General features: G+C 54.8%; 1 protein-coding gene across 1 annotated transcript in view; it reads left to right on the top strand.

The window, feature by feature from the left end:
* Positions 1-4,771: 4,771 nt before the first annotated feature.
* MAPK8IP1 (mitogen-activated protein kinase 8 interacting protein 1) overlaps positions 4,772-14,320 on the top strand; it is a 19,678-nt gene continuing 10,129 nt past the window's right edge. Inside the window, exons 1-5 of the mRNA XM_017741608.1 lie at positions 4,772-4,908; positions 6,890-6,995; positions 8,257-8,376; positions 8,750-8,944; positions 9,850-9,994. Of these exons, the coding sequence (XP_017597097.1) occupies positions 4,838-4,908; positions 6,890-6,995; positions 8,257-8,376; positions 8,750-8,944; positions 9,850-9,994 (637 nt within the window). The 5' untranslated portion in view covers positions 4,772-4,837. The remainder of the gene's footprint in view (positions 4,909-6,889; positions 6,996-8,256; positions 8,377-8,749; positions 8,945-9,849; positions 9,995-14,320) is intronic.

The following is a 14,320-nucleotide window of genomic DNA, read 5'->3' as shown; positions in this document are numbered from 1 at the left end:
AGCCATGTTGGCCCTCACCCCATCCATACACCACTGCAGCTTCCCAGCCCCCTGCTTGGCCTCATGTCCCCCTCCACACACCACCCCCGCCCCCTTACCTGTCTTACCTCCTCTTCAAACACCTCTTCTTCATGAAAGAAAAAAGGTTCAGCTCACTCCTCTCCCCAAGGAAAGCCTTTTTCTAGTCCTTTCCTAGAAATCCCAGGTGCTTCTGCTTCCTTCCTACCGCTGTGAAACAGGAACCCCAAGTGAGACGGTGGGAGAGTGCCAGAATTGATCCTCTTAGCAATACCAAGTGCTCCCATCGATTTGGGACGCAGGGGGCTGTGTCTCCTCCGAAACCCAATGAGGCTTGTCACACGGACTTCCGATGGCATGGGCCAGGCCAGGGATGCCTGGGGGTTTTGGAGCCTCTGGTACCTGCTGAGGGTAGCTCTGGGACAGGGATGTGCTGGGTGGGTGAGGGAGGAGCCCTGCCCCTGCCTGCAGGTACGGTGTTCGCTTGCTGTCGGGGGAGGCTCGCTGCTCCTGTCAGCCGTGCCCTCGTCAGCCATTGCTCTCTGCTTGCCTCTGCCACCCAGGGGTGCTGGAGGGGAGCTGCCTGAAAGGGGGGAATGGTACTAGCTGTTTTGCATGCTGAGATTTTGGGAGGAAAGGAGGGGCCGGTCCACACTTGAGACCACAGCTAAGATCGTGCCCTCCTCCATCAGGCCCAGCCCCTGAGGCTGGGGAACCCGTGGGTCCCTGCGAGGAAACAGGCGGGTGCAGTTGAGCAAAGGTGGTGTTCAGGCAATTTATATTTGAAGGGCTCTGTTTCTGGACCCCCTTTGCTGGTGGCTCCGGGTCTTTGGCAGCTGCCTCCTATTGCAGCGCTGCCTGCGAGAGCTGCTGGGAGCTGTTGCAACATGGCTGGTGTACCCTGCAAAGCCAGCGATGAAACGCTGCCTCTGGAATCATCCACCACGGAAAAGGGGCTTGGCCACCGAGCCGGGGGCCGGAGGCTGAGCTGCTGAGCAGCCTTGGGCCTACCACCTGGCGCTGTCCTGGATGCAGCGGCTGTCCCCTGGGCACCCTCCTGCTCCCCAGCAAGCAGCGATGCCCTGGGAGGGAGAATGAGCTGCTGCTTCTTGCTGTGCCTCAGACCTTTGGAAAAAGAGCCTCGTGTGCTGCCAGCCTGCTCTAGGGAAGAACTGATCTCCGTGAAGGAGGCTGTGCAGCTGGGTGGAAAACTGGGGAATCAAGGCAGGAGTGCAAAATCTTCCTCAGGCACCGAGATCAGGGTGTAAGATTTGGAGTGGAAGAAGATGCAGTGATGTGTCTGAGCCTGGGGCAAGGTCTGGCAGATCAGAGGCGATGTTGTGGCTGGAGTATCGTGTGAGAAGGGAGCCATCCTAGTGAAACACAAGCAGGGTTACATGTCACAGCTTGGTTTGGGCATGTCCCAGGTCCTGCATCCCTGCTGTGGGGCTCAGCAAGGGGCTGTGCCCTGCAGATGAGCTGGACCCAGCAGCGATGAGTGTGGTTCAGGGTGAAGGCTCAGACCACGGCTGGCAGCGAGTGAGCCCTGCCTGCTGCCCCTGCTTGCTGCCTGCAGGATGAGGTACTTCAGATTTCTGCCCTCTGGTACATGCACCTGCTCTCCCAGCTCCGAGTGGTGACACGCCAGCACAATCATTAGGCGTTGGTTGGCTTGAATTGAGAGAGGGCTTGGTCCTGGCTGGCAAGGAGACTGAAGCTCTGAAGAGACCAAGCATAGTGGCCTGGCAGTGATGGTTTGGTGCTGTCTGAGAAGAAGTGGGAGGAAAAGGATGGTGAGGTGATCCCTCCTTTAGCCAGGAGGTCCTCCAGAGGTGTCTGTTCATCACGACAAGAATAACAGCATTTTAGGAGACAGCAAAGAAATTTTAGGAGACAGAAAAGTTATTCTCATCCAGCCTCCCTGTTGTCCTTAAGCTTTCCAAAGCCTCCCAGCAGGGTCTGTGTTCACTGGAGCTCCTTAACATCTTTCTCTGGGACACTGTTGCAGCTCCTTGCCCTGCTAAGAAGCTTTGGCGGTGCTTTGTGGCAAGCTTTCCTGTGAGGGGCTCTCTGGGGCCTCTCTGGGTTGGGGGTCCCTCCACCCAGCATTAGAGGGCAGGGAGAGCTGGCACAGCTGGGGTGCAGCTGGCTGCAGGGCCCTGCAGAGCTCACGGTGTTGCCTGCCCCACTGCCCCCAGGACTGTGGCTCTAATGTAGCTGGAACCTGGGAGGAGGTCACTGACTGATCCCTGCTATCTCCTTCAGCTTTCCCTGATAAAAGCAAAGGGCATCCATCTGGCTACTGGACAGGAAGGCTCCTAGGGAAAGAAACCCTTTGACAGTTATTTGCATAGGTCAGGAGAGAGGGGAAGGGGAGTCCTGTCAGAAATCACAGCCCTTTGGGAAGGGAGGGGGTCTCTGGGGGAAGAAGTTCTCCACATCTTGTCAGGAAGTTCAAAGACGCACCTTCAGGCTGAGGCAAAAATCAGTTCTTGCGCTGTGGTTTGTTTCATGTGTCTGTCGTGCTCATCTGAAGCTGTCAGGAAAGCCTGTTTGGAGGCAATGAATGAGCTGGGCGTCGGAATGGGGCTACCTGTCTTCTTGTGAGGGGAGACGAAAGCGCTGTCTTCCTCTGATGGAGAGACAGAGGCGCCTTCTCCTCGGTTCAAATAAAGCAGTCTCTGTGGCCATTGAGATGGAAGAAAAAGACAGGGGCCAGCCTAATGTAGGTTAGTATTATTTTTTCCACTGGTGCTGGTTACAGGACTTGCACACAGCACACGACAGCAGACTGTCAGAGTGTGGCTTGGGCTGCTGGGCTTGTTGGAGCCCCCAGCTTCATCACAGCATGTTGCCCTGGCCAAACCCCTGCGTGGAAAATCCCCTGCAGTGGCAGTGGCCCGGCAGGGGATGGGGTCAAGAGAGGCACAGCAGCCAGGAGTGAGTATAAGGCTGCTCTTAGGACTGTGATCAAGCTGCTCCTACCATGCACAGGTAATGTCTGCCTCCGTTCATGCACCCGCAGGTGTACTCTTGCTCTCACAGTTCCTGAGAATCCCAAGTTTATCAGTTCTCATGCATACAGCAGGGCTGCCAGCCTTCGGGTGCCTCTTGGCACATCCTTCAGGAAAGCACCCATAACCTGCAAGGGTAGGGTTCTCCCACCCTCACAGATGGGGACAGACTGCCACATACCTGTGATGCCATGGCCACTGGAGAGGGAAGTTGGCCAAAATACACATGTAAGTCCTGCTCAGACTTTCACTGCCAATGATGGAAATGAGAGGAGTCAGAGCTGTTTCATTTTGCTGGTATTTTTAGCCTCTTTGAGAAGCAAGAAAGAAAGGCAGGGGTGGTAATGCAAAACCTTCCTTGTATCTCCTAGGAAGTCCTGGAGCATCCATGTGAGAGGAGCAAAGGGCGCGAGTAATACGGAGGTAGAGATTTCTTTATTCATTGCATTAATTGAGGTTTCAAGCAGATGAGGTGCCTCCAGGCAGAGCTGATAGGGAAGATGGAGTCCTGGATGCTGTTCTTGTGGGGCTGAATGACAGTGACCATAGTATCATGAGTGACATTCACCAGTGGTGTGGCACTGGTGGGGAGAGAGCTTGCAACAGGTTAGCTCAGCAGGGCACTCCAGGCCCTGAGCTGGGCTCCTGTGGACATCACCCACTTTGATCTGTCCAGGAGCAAAGCTGGGTCCCAAATAGGTGGTGGGAGATGCACCCAATACTTGAAGCTCCTGGAGTGGGTGTCAGTGAGAGGCAGGAGAGCAGTGCTGTGATGGGTGGCAGTGGGGATGCCACCCCACTGTGTATCAAAGGGGATGCAGCTGGTGGGGAGGGGGATGCCCTGTCCCCATCTCAGAGTCATGGTGGGTGCATCTTCTAGAGCTACTTTGGCTTCATCCTGATGGGGTAAGGGGTGAGTGGGTCTGTGAGGCATGGGGGTGGTGGAGGATTATCTGAGGCCACTGTGCCAGCAGTTTGTCACCAACACCTGATGGCGCCTCCTGGGAAAGACCCCTCTTTCCTTCATCAGCAGAAGAGGGGTGGGAGCTGGCAGAGCAGCTCACCAGGTATTTCTCTGGCCCTCAACATGGGTTAGAGGTTCGGGAAGCCCAGGGATGATCCTGCCTGAGGCGGGAGTGTTAGGTGGGGGCAGACAGGGAAGGGGCAGTGCTGGCAGCACTGCTCTGCGCTGGCTGGGCTTGCCCCTTGGCGAAGGTGCTCCCCTGGGCTCGGAAGTGCAGCTGGCCATGACACTGGTCCTGCTGTGCTGGAAACACTCTGGCCTTTGCACCAGTGAGTGACCTCACTCTACCTGCTGAGAAGCCGGACAGACGCTCCTGTCTGTGTCCCCTTGCTGTGGGGGACAGCAGTGCTGCAAGGGCAGGAGGAGGCCAGGTGGTGCAGGTTTCCATGACGGGGTTAGCAGATCCCCTGTGCCCACTGTGGGTGCTGAGGAGCCGAGTGCTGGAGCAAGACCAGGAGCCAGGCTGGCTGGCTGGCAGACAGAGGCAGTCAGCATCCCCAGCAGAGTGCAGGGACTTGGCCCTGGCTCAGCTGGGGAGGTTGTTTTTTTATTTTTTTTTCCCCCTCCAGGACAGCTGATTCCATCTATTTTTAATGAGCTTCCCCAGGTTGCGCAGTGAGGATACAGAGCAGCGCCGGCAGCCACAGACTGCGACGGGGCAGGCAGAGAGGCAGCGGGCACCCAAGGCTCAGCTGTCATCTCCCTCACTACTCCTCACAGCGGGCCTGGGGGGTTTTTTTGGTGTGGGAGTGTGTCCCCCAGTGAAGGGGGGTCCTCCTCAATGCAGCTGCCCTTGAATATGGAGTCGAGCACCGAAGAGGAGAGCTGGCTGGAAGATCAGTGGGAGAAATGGTAGGGGACCTGCTGGGCCTAGGGGAGGGGGGACCGTCTCGTGGGCATGCAGGGGAACGAGGGGCGGCCCCTTGCTCCTGGGCGCATCACCCTTCTCTGTGAGTGATGGCCACAGGACAGGAGGAAACTTGGCACCCAGTTGAGCTCAAAGTTTTCCTGGCTGCGCAGGGAGCTCTGTGACAGCCAGGCACCAGAGTGGCAAAAGGCATCTGGACACATCCTGCTGTGCCTCAGCACTGGCAGGCAGGGCCAGTGCTGGGGAACTGCTCAGCATCTCCCCATCCCTGCGAGCACGGACAGGGCTGCCTGTCCCCATCCCAGAGTGGGGGGCACTGCCACCCTGTCAGGCTGCTCCTGCAGAGCCAGGGGCCCCTGGCAGCCCCTCGGCAATGCTGTGCCTCTCACTGGGATCCCGCAGTGCCCACTGCACTCCCACAGCATGGCGGGTGGAGGCCCTGAGCTTTAGCAATGGATCATGTCCCACCCTGGTGACCCGTGTAACTGGAGAAGAAATCAATCTGTGCTTTGAAGGCTCATCACGAGCCTCCTGCTCTGCATTGCCTCCCTCCCATGGGGAGCAGGAGGAGATGGGCGAAGGGGGGTCGAGGCATCCCACCCTGTGCTGAAGGCTGTGTCCTTGCACTCCTGATGTGTCTTGCAGGGGCTGCCTCCAGGGGTATGGTTGTTCCCAGTTGTCTTCACCCCAGGAGACCACTACTAGTGGGGTCCTCAGAAATAGAGGGAGGATGCTGATTCCCCCATGGTCTTCTCCTGCTCTTTTCCCTTTCCAGGACCTGGGATAGGGAAGATGGGTTGGTGCCGCTGCAGGGGGGAGCCCCAAGATGTGCAAGCAGTGCTTAAAGTGAGAGCGGGAGCTCTGCAGGTCACAAAACACCATTCTCATTCCTTTCTCACGGCACTGCTGGGGGCCAAGCCAGAGAGGGGTGATGAGCTTGGCATAGCCCTTTCACCCAAGCATCTCCCAGCTGGAGGAGCTGGGAGCAAAGGGAAATGGTGGCAAGCAAAGCAGTGCCCATGGCCATTCTAGACAAAACTCAGGGGTCTGAGTAGGTTGGCCAAGGACTTTTGAGTTGGGCTCTTTTATTTATCCCTGTGGTAATGAATAAGTGAGAAGAGCATTTTGGTACCACCGTGTTGAAATGTTTTAATGCTCAGAAACCAGGAGCACCTCACCACTCTCCCAGGGCTCATCAGCGCATTTTCAGCTGCTAAAAGGATATCTCTTGTTTTGAAGGGGTGTAATGAGTCCATGTGGATGGGCCTGGCAGCTCTAAGGGGCCCCTGAGGCCGTGCAGGCCAGCTCAGCAGCACCAATGTTCACAGGGATGCCCATAGTAACCCTGGGGGGTGATTTTTGTGTAGAGGGAAATTGCTGCCCTTTCCTACTGCAGGCACCTGGGCTGGGACATGCCCCCAGCTGCAGCTCAGGGTCTGGTCATGCCATGGCTGAGGGGTTTGCCGTGCTTGCAAGCTCTGTGGGTCTTGATGTGGTCACCTGTCCCAGCAGGTCCATCCTCCAGCTGTGCCCTGTCAGGACCCCCAGCCTCTCTCCTTCCTGTACCCCTGACCTTTGCCCTGTTGGGTGTCTGTGCCCAGCTGGGACAATCCCAGCAGCTCCCTGGGATGGTGTGAGCAGAACAAACCTCCTGTGATAAGGCTGGCTGTACTGTCCATGTTCTCCCAACCTGCAGGTCCCTGCTGTCTTTGGTCAGGCAGGGACTGCTTTGGGACACACTCCTCCTGCCTCCCAAGAGCCACGGACCATGCCAAGCCCAGCCACTGGATAGGGACAGACCTATCCCCTCTGGGACCGAGCTGCCTTCCCAGTCTTTCTTCCCAGTAGAGACTGGGAGAGCCTCTCCCAGGGTGTCAGTGCTCCCAGCCCATGGCACCATGGCACCCTGCACCCTCCTGTCCACTACTGGGCAGTGTGTGACCATGCCATCTCCACTCCCTCCAGGCTCACCCATGACATCAGCCTTGAGGAGTTTGAGGATGAAGACCTCTCTGAGATCACTGATGAGTGTGGAATCAGCCTGCACTGCAAGGAGAGCCTGGCCACCCGGGTAAGTGCACTGGGGATGGGGAGAAAGATAGGGATGGGCAGAATGTGCCAGGGGGGCTGGCAGGACCATCAGCCCCCATGCAGGACCACCAGATCCCCAGATGAGTGATGCTTCCTCAAAGAGCCCACTGCCATGGCCCTAATCCCCTCTGCTTGGCAGTGCCCTCTCCTCACTCCAGCACAGTGCAGATCCTTTCTGAGCCAGACAAACTCCGGGGACAAAAAAAAACATCTCAAAGCTGGTGCATTTTGGTTCCCACTGTGCTATAGGGGTTTGAGTTTATACCTCAGGGATGAGCCTGAGGATTTGGGTGCACATGGGGGCATGTCCCCATTTGAGCAGGATGACCAGCAAGCATCTGGCACCTGACAAGCATGCTCAGGGATCAAGGGCATTTGCAAGGTGGCACCAAAGGTCCCACATAGGCTGTGCCTCCTGTCCCCTGGACATGGGGATGCAGCTGGACTGGCATGGTGAGAGCTGTCCTCTGCTCACCCGAGGTGTTCTTTGTGGCTTCCTAGCTAGCTTTAGCTAGAGCTGTTCACAGGTCTTTGGGAGGCTGGAGACCTGGAGGCTCCCAAAACAGGGATGAAGGAGGTAGCTCTGACCCCAGCAGGCAGCAGGTGGAATAAACATGGGAGCTGGGAAGCCTGTGCAGGTGCTGCAGCTGGGTCTCCCATCCATCTCAGAGCACACTGTCAAGAACCTGGTGGGGTTCACACCACTATTTGAACTTACCTAGAAGGCCATGGGGGCAGAAATGTGGAGATAAATTGATAGTTACATTGGATTTGGAAATAATGCAGGGAATTTTAAAGTGTTAAAGGAAAAGGCACGTCCTGAGCATTCTCACACCAGGAATCACACACACACCACCTGAGACTTTTAACTGCTGGGACCAGAATCTCTTTGCAGTGGGCAGCTCCAGGAAGCTGACAGGTGCCCTTATTGACCCCTCACTCAAACACACACTTACTCTAAGGCTGACACCTCCTCCTTCAGGCTCGACCCTAGGTTTCTTGTAGCAAAGCCCCAGGCTCAGATTTTCTAAAAATAAATAGTTTAGAGGTACAGCAGCAGGTCAGCTCAAGCTGGGTGCCTGTGGAGAGGGACCCTGAACAAAGAAATCCCTGGGCAGTTGTACCCTTACAGCTCATGCACCCACTCCTCAGACACTCCCCATGCACCTCTTGGTCCAGTGGTGATTTTTGGTCTGGGGTCTTCTAACATCTTACTGGGTTCTTTCTCTGTGTCTGTGCAGGCAGGCCATACACTGTTCTTATCTTGTGGAGTTACAGCTTCTGCTGACAGCTGGAGTCTCCTTGTCTTCTGGTTTGTACTTCTGGTGCACCTGCTCACTGACAGAGCATGGGGAAATAAAAAACCCTAGGCTTGGGATAAACACTACTCAGCAACAACCACAGCAGCATCAGTGTGGTATCAATGCTCGTCTCATAAGAAAGACGAAACACAGCACTGTACCAGCTACTAGGAAAATTACTAGGAGAATTAACTCAATTCCAGCCAAAAACATCTCTAGGTGTAAACTCACAGCTTGCAGCTCAAGGCTTCAGCAGATCCAGCTACTGATGCTAGGCAAGTAAAGCTGAGCAAACAACATACTAGATCACACAGTATTATAACTCTGTGAACCCATTCTAACTCATTCTACTTAAAACTTACTTATTTAAGCTAAGAACTAATACCTCTCAACACAGAGTTTCTGCATTTTGTCCATGTGTTTCATGCTAAAGGATGCAAATGCTGGAGGAGCAGCCAAGTGGTTTGAGCGTCATTCTGTCCCTCAGAGGAAATACTTCCTCTGCAAAACTGATAAAGACCCAGCGAGGACAGGAAAGGCACAAGAATTTGTCGCAGATTTAAAATTAGAAAGTGAATTTGTGTCGTTTGGAATCCCTCACTGCAGGCAGGAAGGTGCAGGCAGGAAGGTACAGTCAGACCTCATCTCTGGGAGGTGAAGGTGTCTTGCTGTGCTCCTTGGTCTAATTCGTGACCTTCCCAGCACAAATTTCTCTGTTCCCAGATATGGGGCTGCTGCTTGATATCTCTGCTCCAACTGCAGCCTCCTCCTGCTTCAGGATGTTATGTCCAGACTTCCCTGGGACAGTCTGGGCTCATGGGCTGTGTATGCTAAAGGAAGGAGGGATAATGCTGCAGGCAAACCAAGGGCAAACCCAGTGCTGGGCATCCATGAGGGCACAGCCACGGCGAGGGCCCGGCATTGGGAAGATCCTCTTGCCTGCAGTAGGTGAGGCAGACAGAGACTGTGGGTGTGTTGCTGGATTCTTCCCATTACCCGTCCCAGTTCCCTACTGCTGATAGCACCACTGGGCTCAGAGCAGGATTTTTTTTTCTCTACAGACTGCCAGCCGTTGGCTGAAGTTTGGCAGGAAGGGGGGACTTGAAGCACAACTGCTGCAGCCCTTCCTTGAGGCGGGGGGGAAAAAGTCCCTTTTGCCCCTTTTTAACAACTAACCCGGGCATTACTTTTTTGTGCTGCAATACAGAGACCTGACCCTCAGGAGAGGGTTTGCTCAGGCTCTGGGAGCGAGCCCCATGCCTTCCCTGGGGACAGCTCAGAGCTGCTTTACACAAATGTCTGGGTGCACTGAGAGTCTGCTGGGGCGGGAGGGGGATGCGAGGCTGCCGTAGGGGAAGCAATGAGTTATTCATAAACACAGCAAAGGAGGAAGCTTATCACGCTCAGGAAAAATGCCTGCTAAAAATATGTCCAAATGGTTTATATGGGACACTGAGGATTGCCCGAGGAGCAGAACTGAAAGTGGTGACAACAATGGCTGTGAGAGGGCCTTTTCAATCCCGAATGTCAAAGGCGACAGCCAGGGAGCTTTCCAAGCTGATTGCCATCCAGAGCGAGCTCGGGGCGCCACGGTTGCAGGATCTGCCTGATGGAAGCAGTCAGGCCCAGAGGGAGCAGCTTGGCCGGGTGTGCACGCGGCGCGGGGGACAGCAGATCAGTAATGACCAGCGGGCAGCATCAGCCAGCTAATTGCATCGTGTGGGGCTGCCTGGGGGTGGCGAGTCAGGGACGCTGGCACCAGGGCGTGAGGGGGCCATGCTGATGCCCTGCCTCTGGTGAGTTCCTGGTGCCAGTGCCACAGAGCAGCTGTGGTACGGAGGGTGGAGGGTTGGCCCGGGTCACCCCTGCAGTGCCAGGCAGCTGGTGAAAGCCTGGCAATGGAGCAATGTGAGGTGAAAGCAAGCTGCTGGCTCACTGGATCACACCAGAGCAGAGAGCGATGGGCAAGGGGGAAGCAGGATGTGGGGAGCACCATGAGACATGGGGCTGGAGTCATCCAGCTGCCCAACGGTGTGTCTCTGGAGAGATGGGCAGGCACAGTAACTCAGCAGCAAGCAGAAAAGGACTGACAAGGAACAAGGGGATAAACCCTGCCCGAGGGCTGCGAAGGTGACTCTTGGGGGGGGACAGTCAGTGACCTTGGTGAGGTGGGGGGTCTGGGCAGATCTGGTTGATGACAAAACCCTGTGGCAGGAACAGGCAGCTGGTGCAGAGGTCAACACCCAAACAGAGATGGGTGTTGGGGGTTTTTTTGGTCCCAGAAAAACAAAGATGACCTCATTATCGGCTATTTTAGCAGCTCTTCAGAAATAGTGGCTTAGACACACAGAAACTGCAAGGAGGCATAGACTGATGTTTGTGCAAGAGGGAACTATCCACTGATGAGGCCCACACCTCACGGATGGGAGACCATGTACTAAGAATGAGGAATAATCCCACATGTGGCTGAAAAAAGCCTTAATTTCAACAAGAAGTCCCCAGTGAATGAAAAGAGAAGCGAGGGATAGGCTGAGGAGCAGGCTCGGAGGAGGAGCAGAGGTGTCTTTGGGGCTGTTGAATGGCAAGGCAGGAGCCCAGCTGCGAAGGAGCAGGGGCCACCACGGTGAGGGATACATCCTCCACCTCACCAATGGCAGCGGTCAGGTTTGCTGAGAGGGATGGTTGCAACAAAAGCACCAGACTTGGGGTTTAGCCTTGTTTTAGTGGTTTGGAAATCCAGGGTGACAAACCCTGTTTTCAGCAAGATGGATCCCAGCAAACAGCCAGGCAGAGGTTAATAAGAGTTTAGTGCCTCATCTATTTTCCAGGAACTGTGGAAAATGGTTAATGCAGGAATGAAAAAAAAATTTAAAAAAGAAACACCTTTCTTAGAAATACCTAAGAGCATGAGAACAAGCACCCAAAGGGAAAAGAGCTGACGCAGGGCTGTGCTGAGCCTTCATGGATCTCCGTGAAAATGTCTGACCGAGCCATGAAGATACAGATATGTGGAGGAAAAACCCAAACCACTATGTGTTCTCAGCATAATAATACTGCTAGAAATGCCAGGGGCTTTCTCTTGATGTTCAGCATCACTGATCCAAGTGTGCCACTGCTGCTAGCCGCTCCTGGAAGGCCAGTGGGACCCACTGCAAAGAGGGAAGCAGCTGCCATGACCCTGTGATCCAGGGACTGGTGGGGAGCTGGATGCGCAGGCTGGGAGCAAAGGATAGGGCACCAAAGTGGCTGCTTATCCCGTGCAGCTTTTCACAGGCTGTGCCATGAATGTGATCCATGGCCAGCTGTGGCTGTGCCAGGCTGGGGCAGAGAGGCTCCTCCTGGCGCTTTGAAGCCAGCCGGTAGTAGGGAGGGGGGTACAGTTGTGCCCTCTGCTCGGCAAGTCCCCCTTGCTTCCCTGTGCTCACAAAATGCTTTTCCCAGCTGAAGGTTTTGCCACTCCTCCTCTGACAGTGAAGGCTGTGAGAGTGGGGGAGCAGGGAAGAGCCTTTCATCACTCAAGCAACATCTTGCATATCACCCCACTCCTCTTGCAAGAGCCTTTCATTCCTAGGGAAGCAAGCAGCTTCCTCAGGTGGGCAGCAGCCCCCACGCAGGTGATTCCCCAGCTTAGACCACTGTTCCAGGGGTGATCCCAGCACCTCTCAATTGCAGCAGGGCTCGTTCTGCTGCAGCCCCCTGGAACCATGGATAACAACATTGGGACAATCAGAGAGAGACTAGTTGCTGGGCACTGGGACTTTTTGCCATTGGGACGGCACCATGCAGGTGGGAGGTAGGATCACCAGCATCACATCTGTCCCAGGGATAGGTCTGTGAGGAAGCACGAGTGTCCCCGTGACTGCATTGAGGGCCGGGTGTGCATCTTGTGTTCATCCTGCTGCAAGATTTGGGCACTGGTACTGCTCTCCCACACACCCTGATCTCTCCCACAGGGTGAAGGGACTTTGGGAAGTCACCTCACCATTGCATCTGTGCTGAGACATAAGCATGCTCAAGATGACCTTAGGTGACATGAACTTGTTCCTAGAGGGCTCCCGAGACAGTCTGTTCTGGTGGAGCAGTGTCCTTGCAGTTAGAAAGGCTTCCCAATGTCTAGTCCCCCCTCTTGCTTTGCAGATCACTGCATGTCTCACTCACATGGTAAGGTGATTGATTTCTGTGGGGTTTCAAAATCACTTTGTTGAGCTACAGGCCATAAATAATACCTGCAGTGGCTGTAGTTTCCTCCCAGCTTTTGAACCTGGAATGCTGCACCCCTGCTAGGGTGCCCTTTTCTTCAGAATGAGCAGATCTGCTTTTCTGAATCCTTCTGGGACTTTTCCCTCTGTGAGTTTTCCAAGTGATTGCTACAGCTACAGGATTATGGAAGCAGCATCATTAGCAGTCTAGGTTGAATGTCACCAGCTGATTCCAATACACCCACCTTGGCTAGGTATAATCTATTCTGTTGGCATTTCCCTCCAGTTCTTTTCCCGTGCCTCGGTTTCCTTGTTAAAATCCATGTGATTTGTCACAGAAGACTGGTGTCACAGAAATGCAGAACTGGTGGCATGGAGGCTAATGCTCAAAACAAGGGATTTAAATGTTTAAAGCCTCAAGAGGACGAGTATCAGTGGCAGTGTTTCTCCAGTTGCTCACCCACTGCAGGATGTCAGCAGGGGCACTGGCGGGAAATGGCTCTCATGAGAGGGTTTGTGTTGTGCCTGCAGCAGGCAGAGCCCTGCCTGTGCTGGCTTTTGTCTGACAGGTCATGAGCTGGTAGCAACAAGAGCTCTTGGAGTGGCTGCCAGAGCTGCTGGGGCTGTTTCTTCTCCCATGGCTCAAGGGGCATCCTCCACGCGGCTGAAGACGTGGATATTGTTCAGCTGCAAAAACCAGCCCTTGCCCACCTCTGCCTGCTGATGAGCTTGCAGTCGCCACAAACAGCTGATAACACAGGCAATTCAACTCGCTGATGCCAAGTTGCCGCCTTTATTGCTGGCTGCAGCAGCTTGTGCATGTGCAAGCTCCAGTTAATGCAAGGAAGGGGCCTTGGGAAGAAAACCACTGACCTTTAAACACACGTGGGGGGGACATTGGTGCCTCTTTGCCCAGCAACCCAGCCACAAGCAGTGTGGTGGCTCAGCACTTGGGCCCAGCTGGGACAGTGGGATGGGGCACCTGCTCCTCACAGTCACCACAGGCCACGGTGGCCACCCTGCTCCAAAAGGGTACAGGGGGAAGAGTGGAGCTGCCGCCAGCCAGAACGCAGCCATCACCAGCAGGTAACTGGACAGCCAGTGCCAGGCATCCCTCCCATATGGCCTCAGGTCCCGATATATGCAAATGCAAGGAGCAAGGAGCAGGCAGAGAAGGCTTGTCCTAGATGAGTAAGACAAGGGGGATGGAGCTGCTCATCCAAGTGGGCGTTACAGTGAAGAAGGAACCTGACTCCTTTCAGAGGTGTGCAGTGAAAATTTCAACCCTGTAGAGAGAAAAAGTAGCAGTAGTGCAGCACACAGTGCCAGTACCCAACACGGTGGTGAGTTCTCCATCTGTGAGGATGTTCAGGTGTGATGGGCAAGACCCCAAGCGACCTGCTCCAGGCAGGGGGTGGACCAAGGCTGATCAAATTGATGACATGCTTGTGTGAGTCCCAACTGCCAGGACAGGAACCAAGAAAGGGCACAGTCTGCCTTGGAAGGAAGAATCATAGGGCAGCCTAGGCTGGAAAGGACCTCAAAGGATCACCTGGCCAAACCTTGTGTGGGAAAGGGAGTCTGGGTGAGACGATCTGGCACACTCTCTAGTGGCGTCTTGAAAATCTCCAGCGATGAGGACTCTACCATTTCCCTGGGGAGGTTGTTCTGCAGAATGGTTGTTCTCGCTGTAAAAAAAATGTCCTTGTTATGTCGAGATGAAACCTGGGTGTGCACGTTTGTGTGCTTCGTAGTGAATGTGACGGCTGCATGTACCTACAGACAGGCACCTGCCGGGGATGAGG

Source organism: Corvus brachyrhynchos, unplaced genomic scaffold (assembly GCF_000691975.1).
Source record: "Corvus brachyrhynchos isolate BGI_N302 unplaced genomic scaffold, ASM69197v1 scaffold115, whole genome shotgun sequence".
Lineage (NCBI taxonomy): Eukaryota > Metazoa > Chordata > Aves > Passeriformes > Corvidae > Corvus > Corvus brachyrhynchos.
Note: the sequence above shows the minus strand (reverse complement) of the source record. Positions and strands in the feature narration are given on the sequence as shown.